Source organism: Delphinus delphis, chromosome 9 (genome assembly GCF_949987515.2).
Source record: "Delphinus delphis chromosome 9, mDelDel1.2, whole genome shotgun sequence".
NCBI classification, from domain to species: domain Eukaryota; kingdom Metazoa; phylum Chordata; class Mammalia; order Artiodactyla; family Delphinidae; genus Delphinus; species Delphinus delphis.
The window spans coordinates 3,965,721-3,981,388 of NC_082691.1; the positions used below are offsets into that span (position 1 = coordinate 3,965,721).

At 52.0% G+C, this 15,668-nt stretch overlaps 1 protein-coding gene across 1 annotated transcript in view; it reads right to left on the minus strand.

The window, feature by feature from the left end:
* Positions 1 to 15,668, minus strand: part of DDC (dopa decarboxylase) — a 76,084-nt gene that overhangs the window by 17,431 nt on the left and 42,985 nt on the right. Inside the window, exons 7-9 of the mRNA XM_060020097.1 lie at positions 13,580 to 13,646; positions 7,806 to 7,900; positions 3,279 to 3,346 (exon numbers count right to left, since the gene is read on the minus strand). Coding sequence (XP_059876080.1) covers positions 3,279 to 3,346; positions 7,806 to 7,900; positions 13,580 to 13,646 — 230 coding nt within the window. The remainder of the gene's footprint in view (positions 1 to 3,278; positions 3,347 to 7,805; positions 7,901 to 13,579; positions 13,647 to 15,668) is intronic.

Consider the following 15,668-nt stretch of genomic DNA (forward strand, 5'->3'; position numbering starts at 1 on the left):
GGCCGATCACGGGGTCTCGCCCGCACACCCCCCTCTACCCCCAGCTCCCCACGCTTCTCCCCTGAACCGCTCCCCTCTGTCTTCCCAAGCCCTTCCCTGCCCTGCATCTCCTCACCCCATGGATCTCGGTTTGCACTGGACTAGACTTGATTTCATTTAGGTTCTCAGTTTCCTTTGGTTGTATTTTATTTACTGAAAACTCTATCCCATGGCTGAGACTTCTCAAGTCCAGGAATGATAGTGCTCTGGTTTCAGTCCACAGCGCTCAAAACAAAATGCTTTCCAACTAAATCCTGACCTTCCCTTCTCCTTGTAGGTCTTGGTTTGGACGGGGCTGCCCCCAGTTGCAGATGCTGCTTCACTAGCGTCACCCAGGGCAACCCCTGGGGTGGGGGTCTGGGCGGGTGTGTGAGGACCTTGTGCTGAGCACCCCACAAGCTGGAAAGTGCTCAACGCGCCCCTGTGGGCAAGGAGAGAGAACTTCTTTGCAGGGAAGGGGTGCTTGGCGCAGTGGGGTCAAAGGAAAACCAGCGTTTGATAAGAATCAAAAACGCAGAAAGTAGTAGGTGGCATAATTAAGATTCTAGGGTTTAAAGTAAGCTGACCTGGGTTAATTCCCTAAATTTTAGCCTTCTGGCTTTAACTAGTAATTTCTTATGAGCACTGTTCTGGGCTGAAGTGTGTCACCATCCCCCAAATTTATACATTGAAATTCTAACCCCTGGTACCTTAGAAAGTGACTGCATTTGGAGACAGGGTCTTCAAAGAGGTAATTAAATTAAAATGTGGTCATATGTCTGGGCCCTGATCCCATATGACTGGTGTCTTTCTAAGAAGAGGAAATTTGGACACAGACATGCACAGAGGGACAACCATATGAAAACCCAGGGAGAAGAAGGCTGTCTACACGCTGAGGAGAGAGGCCTCAGGAGGAACCAGCCCTGCAGACACCTTGGTCTCGGGCTCCTAGCCTCCAGAATTAGATTTCAGTTTTTTAAGCCGCCCAGTGTGTGGTACTCTGTGACAGCAGCCCTAGCAAGGTAATATAAACGCAGCGCCCGAAATAGTACACATGGGTAATTTTTATGTTAAAACACGAATCCTTCAAGATCAAATTCCGTCAATCAATATTCATATCATCATTACCATATCTCCCAGATGTGTGAAATCACCTCAAAACCCTTGACAACCGCTCTGGCCAGGACCTCAATAGCTCAGGAGAGAGAAGGCACATCCTCTATTATAATTAAAATTTTTACTCTATTTATTTAGCCTTTCAAACCCACAGGCAGGTGGGAGGCTCCCACCCCTCAATTCCCCACTCCGAGGGGATAACTAATCACCCTTCTCTTTGGCAAAATTTCAAATACTGGAGGCTGCTCTTGTGTCTCGTGGCTCATGTGTAAGTTTCTCCTACAGGCTCGTAACGCTCAGGTCCGTTTTCCATCTCCAAACGACGTGGCCTCATCCCTACATTTCCCGTCTCCTCCCATACATCACCTCCCCTCTGCCATATCTCCCTCTACGGGCTGGTCCTGAACAGAAGATGCCAGAAGGGACCTGTCTGCGACAGATTAACACACACAGCCCACAGCTCTGGCCGCATCTTCCAGCAGCCTCGGCCGTCACACCAGGCTCTGGGAAAGGCCACGGATAAAGCACGTTTTCTCTCATCCTTAACTTGCTCCCTGGCTTTCTGGATGCAAAGGCAGATGCTACATTTATTGTATTCATCCTTATCACATCTCAGCTTTTGGCTCATACATCAGTGGGCCCTGACAGCTGCAGTCTCCCTGTCTGGAAGAGGGGGCAGCCTCTTTGCAAGGCTGCCTGGGGGGGCAGTGACTTCGGTTGAATTGCGTGTGATGACGGCAGCCTGCACGGACGGGGGCTCCTTGCACATCCATTTTTGCTATTACTTTACCCAGGAAATGAATGGAACATCACGGCTTACCACAAGCCCCTCTGGGGTCACCTCGCTCCATCCCCCATCAGCCGTCAGCTGGTCTGTCCAGGCTGGCTCTGTGGCTTTTCTCTGCCAAATGCCTTAGCTAAGGGCCCCTTAGCTGCCAGTTAACTTGCTCTGAGGCCAGCACCCCCCCTCACAGAACAGAGGCCTCGGGGACCCCTGCCGGCCCCATGCCAGCTGGGTGCTCTGGACCCACAATCCACCCGTCAGCTCCCTCGGACAGTTTTTGCACCTGACCCAACACCCCAGCAAAACAGAATTACATCTCAACCCGAATTAAAGTTTGAAAAAAGGGAGTTTTGACACGCTGCATAAACTAGTCTTAAAGTGTTCCGATCCAGGTAAAATGGACAAACACAACCACAAGAATATTAACATTCATAAAAGCTGTATCTTTTATCAGTTCTTATTAACATTTCAGAAAAACTGTAGCCCAAATACGAATGGGTTTTAAAATCATGTATCAGAGTTTGGGTCAAAGACTGACAAAAAAGAGAATTTGATTTAAACAGAAGTGAAGCACTGAACATGTAGTTTATCTTTAGACAGAGTTCAAGGGAAACTGATTATTTGGTGAACTGACTTTAGCCGGATTACGTGAGAGCTGGTTTCCTCACCCTTCTAAGGTGGAAAACCATTCACTTAATTACACAGTAAACAATTTTGCACAAAATTCATGCAAGGCCTCCTGATCTCAAGATTCATTAACCACCTTCTTACTCTAAAAAACTCAGAAGAACTAGTTTCTAGTAAAATCCCTTTCCACTCCCAGTCATCATGATTTCTTTAAATATTATCAATGTAGTGAAATACCAGCCACTTTCATTTTGGAAGTTTGGAATTCTTTTTTCTTGCTCTAGAGATAACCAATGTGATGCCGGTACTGCCGGTAAGAATTTTCAGGGAACTGCTTAGAAAACAGAATTGCTTTTATTTTTCCTTAGCAAATGCTTTTAGGCATATGGACTTAGATTTATGAAATATTTACGAATAAAAACATAGAAGCAAATGATTTAGAAATATGTGCTAAGGTTACTAAGCACTGTTTTTTATTAATGCTAGATAGATTAGACCAGAGATTTTCTCTGTTATCCTCTTTTCTTGTGCCAATATGTTCTAGATAACAGCATACAACAGGGTAAGATTTAGCAAGCATTCCACCCATGGCTCAGAAATGCAGGCAAGCAGTAAGTGATGTATGTGCTTCCCCGGCCATCGCACCTCGCCTGCCGGGTTTCTTTCATATAAACTAGTCTGAGGAGCAGTGCAATTGCAGGGTAATTGACATCTGATGAACAGGGCAACTTACCACATGGCAGAGCAGTCAAAATTCACCAAAAGCCATTTGTGGGGATTAAAGTTAAATGACTCTGCATACTGCCAAGGAATAATAGCAACAAAAAGAAAACAGTTGTTAATGTTTAGCTATAAAACAAGACCTCGTACATAGTAAATAACAGTTTGCAGTCTCAAATGAAAACCAGCATGACCAGACAGAGGAGAAGGGAAGCAGCTGAACCGTGGGGTTTGGGGCTCGCGGGCACTCAGGAAGTTCTGGGCAGCCACCGCTCCTACCTGAGCCTCTTTTCTTTCATTTTCAAATCCTGTCTCGTGAAACGTGAAGCTAATGTAGATCTGATTCTGGGCTGAAGCGCAAGGGGAGGAAGAGAGCTTTGGAGCCAGAGAATCGGGGTTGGCTTCCGGGCACAACCGCCTGTCCATGTGGCCTGGATGGGAGTTCTGCTTCGTGGGGAAGGCATGCAATCAGAGCCACAAACTCTTCAGTGCAGCTCCCGAGGGTGACGCAGAAACCGTCCAGTGCAAACACTGAGACTGTCGCTGCTCCGTGGTTGTAAAGCCAGCCAGGTCGCTGGCCCAGGGAACCACGTGATGAGAAAATGGCTACTGACCTCCTGCAGCTCTGGTTAAGCGGGGAGACCTGGCAAGAGAACAGTCCCTGGGCCATATGAAAACGACCGCCAGGTAGCCCTCAAGCTGGCTCCCCGCTCAGAGGCGGAGGGAAGGGACTGGCTGAGCCGGGCTGGGATGTACCTCAGGGGAGGGTGTGCCCTGCAGAGAGACACCCACAGAACCAGAGCGACGCTGAGGTCCGCTGGACGTGAAGGGTACCCGGTTGCCGACTGAAAAAAATGCACAACCTCAAAGTTGAGTTATGCTTTTTTTGGCGGACTTTCCGAGAACTTCAAGCCCAGAAGACAGCATCTCAGGTAGCTCTAAGGGACTGCTCTGAAGAGGCGAGGGGGGAGCCAGGATCTAGAGGGGTTTTTGCAACAAAGACCAGGTAGTGAGAACATCAAAAGATTACTGTTAATTAAAGAAAACCAGACATCTCAAGTTAAGGAATTTAGCTCTTTTCTGTGCATCTATGGGAAGATGCAAGAGTCTGGACTCACTGAAATCATCCCTTTGATGGGCACCTCAGCTACCTGGGACCAGTGTCCTGTGCTTTCCCATCCTGAGTTCCCTCAGGGCTCACTTTCAGGGCGGCTGTCATGCGATGGCTTGATGGCTACAACATCCTTTGTCTACTGATATGGCAGCAGCCTTTTCTACAGGAATTTCTAAGTGAGGGATTGGAATGAGGTAGTATCTAGAGCCTTCTTATTATGTATGTGTTAATCCTAATTTGGTGTAGGGCTATCATTTGGATCAGGGATGCATTTCGAGGACCCTGGATAATTGAAAATATGCAGAATTTCAAAGCATAGTCGGAGCCCGACCCTGACAAAGGTCATGGGAAGTTTCCATCATCGTGAGGAGACCCACCCTGGCAGCAACACAGACACAGTTCATATCTGGGGGGGCTCGCCTGCTTTGAAACTGTGGGTCCCAATTCATTTTTAATTGGGGAGATTCACAGTTCTACTTTCCCACATAAAATGAGATGTAACTCACGGCTTATGTTGCATGCTTTCAAATTTGCAGTCTGAAGTCACATAAAATTTATCCACATTTCAAACTACTGGACAATTCGGAATGATCAAAATTTTAATTCACAGGTGCCATGTCAGGCAACTGGACCGATCTGGCCTGGGAAATACTTTATGCATAAGTTTCCTCAGCTTTATGAACTAGCAAAGTTCTCAGAATGTAGGTATCATGAGCAGCAATGGGAAAGTGAAAATTTCATGGCTAATCTTCAGTAATCAGGCTCAGCCCATTTTTTTCATTTACTGGGTTTGGTTCTTTTACCCACATTGATGTAACAGATCAACAACGGTTCCCGTTTATCTAAATGTTTTCTCCTTTATTTCTAAAGATACCATCCACATTCACCGTACTCATAACAGTAACAGGGTCCCTTCCTGGATGCCAGTGGTAACAACTGCCAACAGCTGGCTCTAGGTTCAAGTTCAAGTGTCATCCCATTTTCAAGTAGAAAAATGAGAGATTTCAACCACCGAGACTGGCCAAGGAGGGCAGTCTGCGTTTCCACTGAGCCATCACAAGTGGCGAGCTCTTAAGATTATCAGAGTGCCGGCTCTTGGCATATCCTCTGGCTGATGAACAGGACCTGGGTCCACCTGGAGGCCACATGGCTGCATCTATAATTAAAGCAGAATGATGGCAGCGGCCATGTCAAGGCCCCAGCTGGGAGGAACCTCGTAGTGGGGGAAGCTTCGAAGTCTCCCCAAGGCTGTGGGACACCTCTTCTCCATCCCAAGGAGGGAAGGGAGGGGGGTAGCCAGGAGGGGCCGACAGGGAGATGCGTGGTCACCAACGGCAACCTCACCTGTCTGCCCGCTCTGGGGGAGCAGATTCATTTCCCTCGAGGTTCCAATAAAAGCAATATTGAGAAAGAGACAGGAAATGACAAGTTTCATTTGTTGATAACGGGAAACAGAAGGTGAAAGAAGGGGCTTTGTTTGCTAGGCATTTTATTAGTTCCCTCCTGGGGGCTGATCTGTGTAAACGTCTTTCATTACCCACTGTGACATTTTCTTCCTGCTGATGGAGAGGAAGGTTCTTATCTGCAGGGAAGGACCGGACCAGACAGGATATTGCTCCCCTTATCTGCGAGCTGACCAGCAGGCCCTCCCAGCCCAGGGACCAGTGGCCACAGGAGGACAGATGGCAATGACTCATTGTTGGGTATGAAATCCTGTCTGCTGCTGATAGGATCTCACTGCAGCCCCACCACGGGGGTGGTCTGACAATTGGACACCCCCATGAAAGTGAAACCTCGAGCTGTGGGTTCATGGGGAAGAGAAGAGTGTAAGGGGGACAGATCGTGAGATTCCACATCTGATACTCAGAGTTAGAAAAGACCAGGCCTTGGGAGGGGCACATACATCGCACATGAATACTTTGCCCTTGGTCCCTGGAGACCATAGGGACAGACATTCCCAGTGATGTGTATCGTCACACACAAGACCACAGGACCACAACAAAAGGTATTTACATGGTACAGAGATTTATTCTTCACTTCCTAGCACCAAACACCCACCTAACTAGCTACCAGCCGTGAACTATAGAGGCCAGTGTGAGCTTCCCGTTACCAGAAGTTCTCACGTACTACACCCCTTCCCAATATTTCCAGAGGTCTCTGGAAGCTCTATTTACCCCCCGAGGGTTCATCTAAGCCCTCGCACACATTCAGTGATCAATAAGTAATTATTGAGTGAACGAGTGAATAAATGGATGGATGTGAGGGAGCTATAAACCAGAATGCGCCTTCATTCATTAGTGATAAAGGCATTTTTCATCCCAAAGAGGGGAATTTTGTATTCTATGCCTCTGACACCCACTTTGCTGGTATTATGGTGTTATGAGAATCCAAATTAGTCACTAGAAAATCGATCGGCAGCAGGCAAGAGAGCAGAGGGAGGTTTGGAGTGATGGTCTCTCCAGGCCGTGGTGAAAAATGATAATGGTGTGGAATGCGTGCATAGCTTGCTGTATTCAGACGCTGCTTCTCAGCCCTTGAAATATGGTTAACTTCTCTGATCCTTAAAACAACCCCTCAAAGGAGGCATGATTACGAAATCCATCTTGTGAGGTGGGGAGAGGATACCAGGCTGCCCGAGGGGACATGGCTGGTCCTAGGGCAAAGCCAGGATGCAAACAGGCTGTCCAAGGCCCAACACCTTGCACCTCGTGAGGTCAAGGTCTCGAGAAAGCCCTGCCTCTGAGCATGAAGCCATTCCTGGCCTCCTCTGATTTATTATCCTCTTCCCCCGCTCACTGACAAAGTCTGCCACCCTGGACCCTTCATGGCATGTACATCTGAGTCCCCGGCAAGGAGGAACTTCCTGTCCCGTGAGCTGCCGACAGTGAAACCCGGCTCCAGCCTGAAACAAACTCATCACTTAGTGTTAACTCTGCACCCTGCAGAAGCAGAGCATCTGTCAATCGTTTTGGTGGCTGTTTTTTCCATCTCAGTGAAAGTGAACAGCATGCTCTGTTGCGTGATCAGAACATGACTATTGATCCAGATCACATGGAATTGCAGGTGGTTTTTTAAAAAATTATCCCTTGATCTGAAACTCATTCAGATTTTATTTTCTTCCTAAACAGTTTCCCACCGTTTGTAAGCTCAACTCTATCCTATCATGATAGCTCTGCCCAGGATTTGCAGACGGAGAAATAGTGTAAACGTCAGGTGTATTTTGAGAAGACAAGGCTGTATGATCGGGAAGGTTCTCACCCCTTGTCCCAGGGAAGTGTAACCTCCACTCATCACAGAAACTGGTTTGGAAGTCATTTGCTGAAACGAACCACAGTAGTAAAAATTATAAATGTCACATCCTTGTAAGGAGAAGTCACTGGTCACAGGATACCTTTCAAAAACACTCTTGTGGAAGAGCATACTCACCTCCACTCCATTCAGAAGATGCCGGAACTCGGGGCAGATGAAGGCGCTGCCCGCGTAAGCAGCGTCCACATGCAGCCACACGTCCTCCTCGCGACCTGAAGCCCAGAAGCGACCTGTGAGCGCTCGGAGGGCCGCCCTCATCCCGGGGTCAGAGCACCTGTCCCAGCCCAGCATCTTCTCAAATACAGTCTGTCAAGAGCATTTGTTGGCCTGATGTCTGCATCCCTGACAAGCAGTGATGCTGAGGCAGAGGCCATGTGCTACTGGCCCCGACGGTGCCTGGCACGGGGACCAGAGCTCAGAGAACGCGTGGAGGTGAGGGGAACCCCTGACCCTCGGTGTTGACCCTCACGCCTAGCAGAGCCCCAAGGAACCAGCCTACCCCACACCAGCAGCCCGTCCACCCACATCTACTCCAGGTAGGTGCCATGCTGTGCCCTCCCCACCTCACCCTCGGGGAACTTTCTCCTCGATTCTCTTGGGTCTGAAGTCCTTCCCACAAGCATTTCGTAAGGCTGGGACCACGCGGTCCACACTGGTCTCTCCACCCCCCCCAGGAAGTTCAGTCACCAGCTTTACGCTTCCTGAGATCATTCTCAGCTCCCTTCATGAATGAGATTTTTGTGTTCCAGCCGCACTGGAAAAGTCTCGCGGGAAGGGCACCTGCCTGACTTTGAGCTGGGATAGAGTCCTGTCTAAATGTGGTCCCTCGGGACTTCCCTGGCTGTGCAGTGGTTAGGGCTCCGAGCTTCCACCGCAGGGGACACAGGTTCGATCCCTGGTCGGGGATCTAAGATCCCACATGCTACATGGTGCGGCCAAAAAAAAAGTAAAATAAAAAATAAATGTGCTCCCTCAATTCGAGCGTATCTGGGCTCCACTCCCGTCTCCAGCCACCCAGCCACCGTGTGGTCTTACTGCCCTCCTGCAAGCTCGCTCCCCTCTTAGCAAATGGAGATGAAACAGCATCCAGACCTTGAGGGACAAACGAGGTAACACTCATATGTGCCCATCACGACACTAGGACAGACCCGCTCCTAGAGGAGCGACGGGATCCCCGTAATTATTTCCTGCCTCCGTGCTGTAGACTGCCCACAGCCGTGAAATATGCAATCAGGAGAGGTTGCGGGTCTGCAGCAAGGGGTGGGCGTCCTTCCCTTCCAGGGGCGGAGCTGCCCCAGGAGCGCCAGATCAGGGCACCCTGGCAGGGGTCCGTCGGCACCTGCATTTGTGCTGGTGGATGGATTCACGGTTCACTTTTGCGTGCGTGAGGCTGATTGATCACACACGACGCTATGAGGAGTGAGGAGTGGTTCTGAGCTCTGCTGATAAAAGACAGAGGAGGCAATTCAAAGCCTCGATTCAGTTTGATCTTCAGGATGGAAGGGATGAAGCCTTTGGTTGGATCAGGATCAAATGTGTCCGGGGGGTGGTGATATCACCACAGAGGATCACACTGAGTGAACCTAAAGCACGTCTTACGGGTTCATCGCTGCACTCAGACCAGCCTCCCCAGGCACCCGTGGAGCCCCCCATGGATGTGGCCATGAGCCAGGAAGGGAGAAGGGGGATCAGGAAAGGACAGGACGGCTGTCACTGCTGCAGCAATGCTGTCATCTGTTGCTGCTACAGCTCAGACCCGCTGAGGGGAGGGAGACGCTTCAGACGCACGTGCAGGATAGACACAAAATCTCAAGGCAGGTCTGTGCTCTCCTCGCGGCTGTGGGAGCTGCTAAGGGAAGCTGCATTTTCTGATGGAGGTGCTTGGGTGGAGTTTGACTGTGTCCGGCTCAGGACTGAGCAGCGAAGGGTCAGGCAGACAAGGCAGGAGGGACACAGCCGTGAGGGCTGGAGGAGGGGACGGAGTCTGGGAGCTGCAAACGGGCTCTCCTTCCCCCTCGGCCCTCACCCTGAGAGAGGGATGCTTGTAACACAGTAAAACCCACACCCCCTTACTTTAGCCGGACCTACCTCGGGACAGATGGAAGAGAGGAGATCTGACCCTGAACCCCCAGGACGGGGCTGTAACGATGCCAGCCCTCAAGGCTCTGTCACTCCAGAGGGTACGGGAGATCCAGGAGGGGCAGTGGGTGGGGAATGATGGGGGGCCGCTCAGGGTTTCGAAAGCGGGGCACCAGAAAGAAGGTGGCAGAGAGAACTAGCCTTACCCCAGAAGAGCTCTGGCCTTTGCCCTCGGCTCTAGGGAGGGGACCTCTAGCCCCTGGAAGGCCCGGCCTGAGAGGAGCTGCGGCCCCCAGACGGCCATTCCATGTCCGTCCTGAGTCCTGAAGGACTGGGAACGAAAGGTATGAGCTGGATGTCCGGGAGGGGCTGGGGAAGGAGGGCAGCTTCCCGGCCAGTGTGTGACACAGCCCAGTACACACCCTGACACCGAAGGCTCGGCAAGCTTCCCTGGCAGGGAGGGCCCGCTCTCTGGGCCTACTGTCACGCATCAGGGCTGGTGGGGGGGCCCCAGGGTGACTTCACAGGAGAGGGCGACCCGAAGCCCCAAGTTTGAACCCTTCCCCACTCTGCCCCAGGCACCTCCTCCTGCCATAAACCGTAACCACAAGTATGCGCTCAGGTGTGGAGCGTCAAACCAGAGGGAAGCTGTGGAAGCCCTGACCTTGGAGCTGGTGTCAGGACCAGGGACAGCCTGTGAGGGACTGGATTCCCTCTAGCCGTGTAGTTGGCCTAAAACCCCTGCAGGAGGACCTTCCAGACGCCCATGGGGAGTGGATTCCCAATGGGCTTCTCTTCTCTCCACGGGGAGGGGAACAGCCTCGAGCACCACCTCTGCATCCCAAGTCTTACGTGTGATCGGCTGACAGCACAACCTGCCTTCTGTGCCCACCGAATATGGTGGGCATCTGTAGGGGTCAGGGGTCACTGAGACCCCAAGGCCAGAGCACAGGAGTCGCATGCCCCAGGACGAGGCCCACCCAGCACACAGGCAAGGTCGCCTCGACGGGGAGGTTTCTGATGCGTCCAAGAGGGAAGGGGCAGCCCCTGTGCCTGTCGGGCCCCCACTGCCTTGCCTGTTTCCTTTCGAGGCCCCCGTGGACAGGAGCAGACAGACCTCTGGCACCATCAGCTACAGACCCGCCAGGCACCCCTCCCCCTGCCACAGCCCTGGGACCCCCGCTTCCCACTTTCACACTGCCTGCCTGTATACCTGCAACTCTCTTTCTTTTCTTTTTTTTTTTTTTTTTTGCGGTACGCAGGCCTCTCACTGCCGAGGCCTCTCCCACTGTGGAGCACAGGCTCCGGATGCACAGGCTCAGCGGCCATGGCTCACAGGCCCAGCCGCTCCGCGGCATGTGGGATCTTCCCGGACCGGGGCACGAACCCGTGTCCCCTGCATCGGCAGGCGGACTCTCAACCACTGCGCCACCAGGGAAGCCCTGCAACTCTCTGCTTTCTGTTTCTCATCCTGTTCTCAATAAAATCTGCCAGGAAATTCCACTGACCGGTCCAAGAGGACCAACTGAAACAGTCTCTCTGGCAAATTGTTTGGAAAGGAGCTAAACAGAAAGTGTCTTTCCTAAAGCAGCAGTTGGGAGAAAACCGAGTTTTGACCTGCTCTCTTGGTCACGCAGTGGTGCGCAGATAAATAATCTGAATTATCTTAATGGTGTAGTCCAACCGCACGGGAGAACAAGGTGGTTACAGGATGCTAAATATTTGGCGACTCAAGTAAATGACGTCAGAGGAGGGGAAGCAGGCGAAAGGCGCTCATTCACCGTCAAGTCACCACGGACGATTAGTAAGAGCATGGCTGGTAATGAACAGAATTGCCCAAATCGGCTTCGTGGATAAACCTCGGCAGCGAGTGGAGCGCTGTGGCACTCGCCACACCTGCCCAGAACAGCCTCGGCTTCTGGCACCGTACGCATCCCCGATCCAGGTCTTCCCATGGCCCCCAGGCCCGAGCGCAGGGGGAGCCCCTGGACATCAGGACAGCCGGCGCTGGGGCGGCAGGACCCTGTGGGCTGTGCCCGGCAGGTGACCCGGCCCTCTAATCCCATGGCCCCGGAGTGACATCAGCCGGCCGCGGGCCAGGACGTCCAGCTCCCGACCTGACATCTGAGTCCAGGGGCTCAGCGCCTTGGCCTGGGACCAGGGTTTGCAGCTCGTGAGGCCACCGCTGCAGCCACGACTGGCTTGTCCCTCCTCCCGGCTCCCAGCCCCCGGCCCTGCGGCCCCACCTCCGGCCAGCTGCTCAGACAGACATCTGCCACGGTCACAGTGGCGGAGCCCATGGGAACGGGCCAGGCCACACCAGCAGCCACTTGACCAACCAGCCACCGGCTCCACGTCCCCTCAAAGCACGAAGGCTCCTCTCTCGCTCTTTTTTTTTTTTTTTTTTTGCGGTACGCGGGCCTCTCACTGTTGTGGCCTCTCCCGTTGTGGAGCACTGGCTCCAGACGCGCAGGCTCAGCGGCCATGGCTTACGGGCCCAGCCGCTCCGCGGCATGTGGGATCCTCCTGGACCGGGGCACGAACCCATGTCCCCTGCATCGGCAGGCGGACTCTCAACCACTGTGCCACCAGGGAAGCCCTCCTCTCTCGCTCTTGTCTCGCGCCCTCTCCGTGCATTAACTCGTCCACTCAGAATCCCATCGCTTTACAATAAATGTTTCCATCTCTACTTCGCAGATGGAGACGCAGCTCAGAATTGAGGCACACGGCTTCAAGGGTGGCCCAGGCTGCACCACGGCTGCCTGTGACGCAGCCCTGCCCAGCACATTCCATCAGACTTCAGTCACACCGGGGGAGAGAGGGTCCACTCCCGCACCCCGTGAGTGTGGTCCACAGGCAGACCCAGGTGAGGAGAGGCAAGAGCCTGCTGGGGCTCCACAGACGGGCAGTGAGCCAGGTCCCAGTGGGACAAGCCGCAGCTCGGCCATGAAACCCCCAGACCCTTCTGATGACCCCTGCCACCCGGCCCTCCCCTTCCCGGGGCAGCAGCTCGGCCTGCAGCGGTGGGACAGGCCCTCCTGCCCCGAGGACAGAGGAGGGGAGGGTCACAAGCCAGGACCCCTGCCTGAGGAAAGGCTTTCTGGCCACAGAAAACCTCCTGGGCCTGCTGAGCTCCCAGGGCCTCCGCTTAAAGAAGCCTCTTATTCAGGGCTCACCTTTGAATGCTCTGAATTCTTGTCTCTTGCAGAAAACCTCAGTGCTCCAGTGAGGGGGAGGTGAGGGGGCCCGGCAGACACACGAAGCACACACTCTTCTTGGGAGAAATCCAGTTTTTTGATATTGATTTGCTTAATCACTTTAATGTGCTCAATTATATTCAGGAATTCCAAAAAGGCAAAAAAAGATGCTGGAAGACCTACTCCAAGGACAGAAAATTCTCCTGCCATCACACACATGACCCTCTGAGAGTCTGAAGAGCTGATTCCCCTCAACTGGGGGCAACACAGCCTTTGTAATCTGTCATCACTGTTATAGTTTTCTTACCAATAGCGTGTTGGTACAGCTAAGCTTAGCTTTTGTCCAATTAGCCCAAATTCCGAGTTTATGGGGTTCAAGCTAAGGAGGTTTGTGTCACTGTAAACACGAGAAGAGTTTGGCAAACTATCCTGCAATAAGTTTAACGATGTTAATATTATATTAATATATTTTATTACTATATAATTATATTACATTTTATATACTACATTATGATATGAAGTTAATATTATGAAGGAGAGACCAAAGAGGCAGTCTACTGAAGTCCCCGGATACTGAGCCCATTTTCCAAAGGAAAATTTTAATCAGATACTTACAGATGGGACCCACTTCTAAGAGGTTGTCAAAAGAGCAGCAGGATGTGGTCCCCAGCGTGGCCACCACCTGGAGAGCAGGAAGCAGAGGTCCTTTCAGCCCTGCATCGTAGTCACTGCCGTACCCTACACACACACACAGCTACCACCCCTACCCAGATGGGGCCCACAGCCTGAATACACATGCTGGCTGAACGTGTGCTGGATGGAGAGGTGAGTCTGTGGATACGTATTTACTATTTGCATGGAAGCATCATAACAGGTTGAGAGAAACAGAGCTGGTAACAGAAAACTAGGCTGTGAGATTACAAAGGGCACTGGCACAGATTTCCCAGGATGCCGAGGGACGGGAAGGAAGGCCCAGACCGTGTGAACAGCGTTCCCTGTGATCCGCTTTATTGATACAAGTGTGTATATCGACTATAGGGATATCATTCCTTCCATGAAGTAGGGAGCCTGGATTTTCTTAGCTGAGTGTGTGTGTGTGTGTGTGTGCGCGTGCGCACAGGGCAAGCACACGGAATGATGCACACGGAATGATGCGCACGTCATCGGCCTGGCTGGGGCTGCTCCAGACCTCGTGCGATGCTGCTTCTGGACCAGCCTCCGCGTCAGCTCAGAGTTGGACCAACGGCATCACTCACTGGTGTTCACCTGCTGCCCTTCTCTCTGAATGAAACTGTTCCCAAAGATTAACTTCAACCCTCCAAAGATGAAGCTTTGCTCTCCTAAGGAAATTCACGAGAAAGCCCTCCCGACCCTGAAAATAATTCTTAAAGGGTGTCCCGAGAAAGCTTTGAGAACAGTTGGTCACCCAGCTGGGAGACGTGGCTGGGAATTCTCTGCCGTCTCACTTCTGCTCCCTGAGCGCCCTGCAGGTCTGTCATCACACCTGCGCGCCTGACTTGTAAATTCCCACTCACCAAGCTGTCTCTCCCTCCGGACCCATGAAATCTTGAAACCAGGGTCTACATCTTATTTCTTTGTGTTGCTAGGAACTCACATTTTGCTAGCACAGAACAGGGGCTGAAACATTTGCTGCGTGCAAACGCTCTCCAAATGATCAAAAAGCATCTTCTGTTTCCAAACCAAAGAGCCTAATTGATTTACAGTGGCGGACACAGTCTGGATAATGAAATTTCTCTTTCCATGTGATAAGGCTGTGAAATTTCATTCAATCTGTGTGGCCTTTATGGAGCCCCCAGCAATGCTCTGTGCCCCGAGAAGAGAGACACAGGGGTCGGAAACACACAAGCTAGGAAACCTGAGAACCCAGCTGGAGGCCTCTCTGGTGCATTTCGCCTGCGACCACCTGCATTTGACCTGAAAACCAAATGTGTCTTTCAAAGAGAGTGAAAGTGCTCTGGCCAGGGGGGCATGGGTTCCGCTCTGTGATGGCTCAGCTGATACAGTCACCTGGGCCGGAGAGAGTGTTGCTTTGCTATTCAGGTGTGGCAAGACCAACAGGTTGGGAGGACATTGCCAGTAAAAAGATAGCTCGTTATACCCATGGGGAGAGGGGATGCCATGCCATGCAGAGCCACACAGGGAAGCATCAGGGTCAGTCAGGAGGCAGAGGGAAGGGAAAAGGTGGGCGGGAACTATGGGTTCCCTGCAGAAAGGAACAAGTGAGGCAGAGCAGGCAGGCTTAGGATTGACAAGTGTGAATTCTTTCAGATGATTTCAGCAGGCTGTGAGGCACAGGGACTGCCCTGGTTGTCTGGTCCTTGGCTCTGGGGGGATCGGGGAAGGAGAGGTGTGGCCTGGAGTGTGAGAGACTCGTAAAGGGGAGGTGGGCAGGGCTTGTGGGCTCCGGGTGGCTGGTTTGCTTAGGAAAGGCTCACTTGCCTTTCAGCTCTCCAGGAACTGGCTAGACCTCCAGGGTCAGCAAGGTCCTTACGACATCCAGGCATCACCAACACAGAAAATAAAAAGGCAAGATGAATACACAGACATTGAAGCTGAGCATTTGGGGCAAAAAGGCCGGGGCTGGAGGCCCAGTTCTGCATCACACTGGCACCTGCTGGGTTTTTGTTTTCTCATTTTCAACACAAATGCACTAGACCAGGACCTGCCCAGACCCTAAGGTCTG